General features: G+C 41.4%; 1 protein-coding gene across 1 annotated transcript in view; it reads left to right on the plus strand.

Annotated features, from left to right (window-relative positions):
- myocd (myocardin) overlaps nt 1-7,209 on the plus strand; it is a gene marked incomplete at its 5' end in the record, with an annotated part of 58,896 nt that overhangs the window by 42,148 nt on the left and 9,539 nt on the right. Inside the window, 1 exon segment of the mRNA XM_084141465.1 lies at nt 832-1,002. Coding sequence (XP_083997591.1) covers nt 832-1,002 — 171 coding nt within the window.

Consider the following 7,209-nt stretch of genomic DNA (forward strand, 5'->3'; position numbering starts at 1 on the left):
TTTTTGTCTTTTAGGCATGTATTTGGATATTCACTCATGAAGGTCATTAACTCTTAAAGTAGTCCAGTAGTTGCTATATTTGGAAATGATCTTGATCAGTGATCGTAACCAGTAGCAATACTCTGGACTATCTAGATGTAGCTATAATTTGTAGTCTGTACAAAATTATGATGCTTTTGTTCAACAGATGTAAGCGACTTAATGAGACAGCAATAGTTCTTAAAAGGAGCCAATTAAATATGCTTAATATCATTCAATTCATTCGTTTCCCATCACATAGTCTAGATTTCAGCCATCGATGAAAGATTTGACCAAATAAGTGCTGTTACTATTTCTCTCAGCTGATTAATCAAGCTAGCTCAGGCTACAGCTCATCAGCAGGTTATCCATCCTAAAAGAAGCATGGATATTGGGCCAACCCAACCCAGGATTATTTGTATAGGATTAATGGGCAGTGTGTGTGCAAGGCAGTCTTACCCATATCACAGTATCCATTTTAATTATCTCTAACCCATTTATTTATCCAGTGGAGGAAGTCTGTCTGCCTTCCATGAGAGGAGAAAAAGGATTCAACCATATAGATGTAGACCTTTTATGAGCACCTGGCACCAGCCAGCTCACCAGCTCTGACACTTAGGCATTACGGCTGCAATTTTGGGAGAGCTGCTTGGTACAGGGCTCGGACCAGGAAACGTATAAGTCATCTGTGGATGTTTCGCATCTGGAGATTCAGATGAGGAGCGAGCCCTACTGGCCTTAATCAACTCAAATACAAAAACGTTAATAGTCAAGGGAGTTAATAGTGTGGTTTTGCTTGCTGTGTACATTTAGACTCGGCAGGGGACGTATCGTCTGTGGAGGCTCAGCTGAGGCTGAAGAGAGCCCGCCTGGCAGACGACCTCAATGACAAACTGGCCCTGAGACCTGGCCCCATGGAGCTGGTGCACAAGAATATAATTCCCCTAGACTCTGCTGCCTTCAGACAGGCAGCCGCCATGACAGGTATCACTGAGGGATCGGATGCCCTTTGCACGTAACACCTATCTGCCTGTATCTTGACGTGTGTGACTCACAAGCACCGGTGTGTGATTTTTGACACATAAACGTGTGAGTTTGGTTTTAAATTTGTTTTTGAGTTTGAAAAGGGTGTGTTTTAACTCTTTAGTGACCTGGAGATGAGGCTATACAGCTGCGGTGAAAAACTAACCGATGGACACAGACTAAAAGTAGTCAACCTTTTAAAGGCCAAGTGCAGTCAAAACCGTGATTTCCTGTGTGTGAGTGTACAAAACATTAAGGACACCTTCGTAATATTGAGTTGAACCCCCACCCCTTTAGCCCTCAGAACAGCCTCAATTCGTCGGGGCATGGACTCTACAAGGTGTCAAAAGCGTTCCACAGGGGTGCTGGCCCATGTTGACGCCAATGCTTCCCACAGTTGTGTCAAGTTGGCTGGATGTCCTTTGGGTGGTGGACCATTCTTGACACACACGGGAAACTGTTGACTGTGAAAAACTCAGCACTGTTGCAGTCCTTGACACAAACTGGTGCTCCTGGCACCTACTACCATACCCTGTTCAAAGGCACTTACATATTTTGTCTTGCCCATTCATCCTCTGAATGGAACACATACACAATCCATGTCTTAATTGTCTCAAGGCTTAAAATCTCCTCCCCTTCATCTACACTGATTGAAGTGGATTTAACAAGTGACATCAATAAGGGATCATAGCTTTCACCTGGTGTACCTGGTCAGTCTGTCATGGAAAGAGCAGGTGTCCTTAATGTTTTGTACACTCAGTATATATTTCACAACATGAGGTTGGAATAATACTGTGAAATTGTGAAATTTATGATAATGCCGTTTTAGTGTAAGAGCTTTTGAAAAGACTGCCTGAAATGTCAGCCTGTTTTGGTGGGAGGGAGTTTTGGCCTGCCTGGCGTCATCACCAGGCAGTATAAGTTAATGGTAACACTTTACTTGATGCCCAGAGTCATAACACCTTATGGCATGGTCATAACCTGTCATAATATGGTCATAACACTGTCATGACACATATTTAGACCTGTTGTGACATACAGTATATTGCATTGGGGCGGCAGGTAGCTTAGTGGTTAAGAGCGTTGTGCCAGTAACCGAAAGGTTGCTGGTTCTAATCCCCGAGCTGACTAGGTGAAAAATCTGTCGATGTGCCCTTGAGCAAGGCACTTAACCCTAATTGCTCCTGTAAGTCGCTCTGGATAAGAGCGTCTGCTAAATGACTAAAAAAAAATAAAAAATATAAAAAATAAACATGATTTTATGTCTGGTTATGACACCTACATAAGAGTGTGAATACCCACGGAACCTACCACACAAGGCAGAACATTCAATTACACCATAGCCTACTTGTCAACAGTATGTTTATTTTATATAACATTTTCTGAAATTGAACATATTAAATTATCATTGTAATTGTGCACACATTGATGTCATACCTACACCTACCCAAATGCTCTGTTGCTGATGACTGGGATGAATGCTGGAAGAGATTTCAGGAGCAAGACAAAACACCCTCTTTGTGACTGATGACTGACATAAGGGCATGTACGTGATAGGCCTATCTGGCTTATATGATTATGATGGTCATAATGCTTCTTGACAGCGTCATAAAGTTTATTTTCTTAGTCCAAGTAAAGTGACACAGGATGATCCTAATGCTTCTTGACAGTGTCATAAAGTGCATTTTCTTAGTCCAAGTAAAGTGACACAGGATGGTCATAATGTATTTTCTACTAGTGATAAAAAAAAAAAACATGATTGTAAAGATTCATTACAACAACAACAAAGGAATTAAGAAACAAACTTTCAAACGAAAGGACATTTCTTGGCAGGGAAAAAACACATTTGATAAATGTGGGGTTTGACACTCTTATGTAGGTGTCATAACCAGCCATAAAATAACAGAATATATGTCACAACAGGTGTAAATATATGGGTCATGACAGTGTTATGACCATATTATGACAGGTTATGACAAGTTATGTCAGTTGTTATGACATGGTTAGGACCGTGTCATAATGTGTTATGACGCTGGGTGTCAAGTAAAGTGTTAGCAAGTTAATACAGGGGTGCTGAAAGATTATTACTTTTTTTACATATATATACAGTACCAGTCAAAAGTTTGGACACACCTACTCATTCAAGGGTTTTTCTTTCTTTTTAAAATGTTTACATTGTAGAAAAATAGTGAAGACATCAAAACAATGAAATAACACATATGGAATTATGTAGTAACCATAAATGTGTTAAACTAATCAAAATATATTTTATATTTGAGATTCTTCAAATAGCCACCCTTTGCCTTGATGACAGCTTTGCACACTCTTGGCATTCTCTCAACCAGCTTCACCTGGAATGCTTTTCCAACAGTCTTGAAGGAGTTCCCACATATGCTGAGCACTTGTTGGCTGCTTTTCCTTCACTCTGCCGTCCGACTCATCCCAAACCATCTCAATTGGGTTGAGGTCGTGGGATTGTGGAGGCCAGGTCACCTGATGCAGCACTCCATCACTCTTCTTCTTGGTAAAATAGAATGAGTAGGTGTGTCCAAACTTTGACTGGTAGTGTATATATATTTTTTTAATGAATATTAATAGCAACAACAGATTAAACACATTTTGGACAAGCGATCCCTGGAATAAGTTTATAGGGTGTAATACAATACAATACAATGTAATATTATTCATCTACAATTTATGTTCTTAACGCTGGGTAACATGGTCCTGGGAGGCTCACAGGGATATTAGTATCCACTCCACCACAATACTTTTTCTATTCCCCCCATTTTTTAAAACATACATTCATTACATTTACATCATTTATCAGATGCTCTTATCAAGAGCGACTTACAGTTGTGAGTGTATAATTTTTTTGGAACGTTTTCGTACTGGTCTCCCGTGGGAATCAAACCCAAGCTTTAAAGCTTTAAAACTGCAATGTGTTCTCTCTGCCTTATGGCACATTTTGTATAATTGCAGGTTATTAGCTTTAAAGCTACAGCAAAATCCCTCTGCCCCTTGACAAAATGTGTAGAATTGTAGGAAATTACCTTGAACTGCACAATTTTCTCTTCGATGCCAAGAGGCGGGCTTTTAAAATGATTCTTCCCAGGGCCCGAGACTTGGTTCGTTCGGCCATGCACTGCCAAAGTCATAGTAAAACTCTTTGTATATATATATATTTTTTTTTTTCTCACACAGGTTTTGTTCTGATTATGAGGGGATCCCTGATGAATTTGCTATCACAAAAGGGGTCCCCAGCCCCAAAACGTTTGAGAACCCCTAAGTTAATAGACAATAACAAATTGAGTTTCAAACCTCTGCCAATAACAGCTAGTTTTCAGGTTACATATCCCTCCCATTAGGCTGGTCCAATCAGGCCCCTCAGGTTACATATTCCACCCATTAGGCTGGTCCAATTAGGCCCCTCACAGACCACTCCCAGACAGTCCTAGCAAAATGCTTGCTGGAGAAATGTTTGTTTCTTTTTGACAATTTTTGATTAAAAAAATATTATATATATATATATATATATATATATATATATATATATATATATATATATATATATATATATATATAAAAAAATTGTCAAAAAGAAACAAACATCTCACTTCTCTCTCTCACTTCTCTCTCTATATATAGCAGTAAAGTACTTAATTGTTACCCAGAAATGATTTGATATTGATACACTGAACAAAAATATAAATGCAACATGCAACAATTTCAAAGGTTTTACTGAGTTACAGTTCATATAAGGAAATCAGTCAATTGAAATAAATAAATTAGGGCCTAATCTATGGATTTCACTTGACTGGGAATTCAGCTATGCATCTGTTGGTCACAGATACCTTAGGAAAAAAAAGGTAGGGGCGTGGATCAGAAAACCAGTCAGTATCTGGTGTGACCACCATTTGCCTCATGCAGCGCAACACTTCTTCTTCACATAGAGTTTATCAGACTGTTGATTGTGGCCTGTGGAATGTTGTCCCACTCCTCTTCAATGGCTGTGCGAAGTTGCTGGATATTGGCGGGAACTGGAACACGCTGTCGTACAGGTCGATCCAGAGCATCCCAAACATGCTCAATGGGTGACATGTCTGGTGAGTATGCAGGCCATGGAAGAACTAGGACATTTTCAGCTTCCAGCTTAGATCGTGTACAATCGTGTACAGATCCTTGCGATATGGGGCTGTGCATTATCATGCTGAAACATGAGGTGATGGAGGCGGATGAATGGCACGACAATGGTCCTCAGGATCTCGTCACGGTATCTCTGTGCATTCAACTTGCAATTGATAAAATGCAATTGTGTTTGTTGTCCGTAGCTTATGCCTGCCCATACCATAACCCCACAGCCACAATGGGGCACTCAGTTCACAACGTTGACATCAGCAAACCACTCGCTCACACGACGCCATTCACACCGTCTGCTCTCTGCCAGGTACAGTTGAAACCGGTATTCATCCTTGAAGAGCACACTTCTCCAGCGTGCCAGTGGCCATCGAAGGTCAGCATTTGCCCACTGAAGTCGGTTACGACGCCGAACTGCAGTCAAATCAAGTCCGTGGTGAGGACGACGATCACGCAGTTGAGCTTCCCTGAGATGGTTTCTGACAGTTTGTGCAGAAATTCTTCGGTTGTGCAAACCCACAGTTTCATCAGCAGTTATCTGGGTGGCTGGTGAAGAAGCCGGATGTGGAGGTCCTGGGCTGGCATGGTTACATGTGGTCTGTGGCTGTGAGGCCGGTTGGACGTACTGCCAAATTCTCTAATACAACGTTGGAGGCGGTTTATGGAAGATAAATAAATGAACATTACATTCTCTGGCCACAGCTCTGGTGGACATTCCTGAAGTCAGCATGCCGATTGCACGCTCCCTCAAAACTTGAGACATCTGTGGCATTGTGTTGTTTGACAAAACTGCACATTTTAGAGTGGCCTTTATTGTCCCCAGCACAAGGTGCACCTGTGTAATGTCATGTTGTTTAATCAGCTTCTTGATATTCCACACCTGTCAGGTGGATGGGTTATCTTGGCAAAGGAGAAATGCTCTCTAAAATGTGGGATATAAACACATTTGTGCACAACATTTGAGAGAATAAGCATTTTGTGCATATGGAAAAATGCTGGGGTCTTTTATTTCAGCTTATGAAAAATGGGACCAAACACCTTACATGTTGCATTTATATTTTTCTTCAGTATATAAAAGTGGCTGCATTGGGCCTTTTAAGTTTAGTGTGAACCCCAAGCAACCGACAGCATGTATTGAATTGCATGCAGTTCAGCTTTCCATAGAGTTGGTGGTATATTTTGCAACATCATAGTTTCCCTATTGAAAATATGTGGCAACCATAGCACACTATAAAAGCGTACTATTTTCTATACTAGCTGGAAAACCCATTTTGGAAACAAATAAGGATCCCTTAACCCAAAGTATGTTAGTCCTCCCCTCTATATCATGACTGGCTCGCTGTCCAGCCAGGGTTTTTGTATGTGCTGGTTTTATGTTTTCCTCCTCGGGCTCTTCAGTAAACATATTGCGTAAGGTCAACACGAGGCTGGAGCGGCGAGGTTTACTCTACCTCCCTACGAACAGGGAGGATGCTTATTGAGACAAACAGCAGCTGTATTTGGGTCCACCTTTCTCTGAAGAGGAGTGTGTGTGTGTGTGTGTGTCCCTCCCCCGCTTCTGTGTTTTAACTCTGTCTGATTTATATGGCTCCAGTGAGTCACCTACGAAGGTCTCTGATTGGACAAGGCTGTTGTTCAGCTGTCTGCCACCTCCCCTTACCCCCCTCACACACACAAACCTTATATATCACGGATGCGATTACCTCTTCCATTTCTTTATCATCTTTGAAAATATTAGATCTCTGACATTTCAAAAACATCCAGTTTCAGTTTGAAGTCCTTGCTGACAGAGAAATGTTATGTGGAGGAACTCAGGATGTGATGAGTTGGAGAGAGAGAGAGAGAGAGAGAGAGAGAGAGAGAGAGAGAGAGAGAGAGAGAGAGAGAGAGAGAGAGAGAGAGAAGAGAGAGAGAGAGAGAGAGAGAGAGAGAGAGAGAGAGAGAGAGAGAGAGAGAGAGAGGAGAGAGAGAGAGAGAGAGAGAGAGAGAAGAGAGAGAGAGGAGAGAGGGAGAGAGAGAGAGAGAGGGCGAGAG

This window comes from Coregonus lavaretus, assembly GCF_964263955.1.
Source record: "Coregonus lavaretus genome assembly, chromosome: 25".
NCBI classification, from domain to species: domain Eukaryota; kingdom Metazoa; phylum Chordata; class Actinopteri; order Salmoniformes; family Salmonidae; genus Coregonus; species Coregonus lavaretus.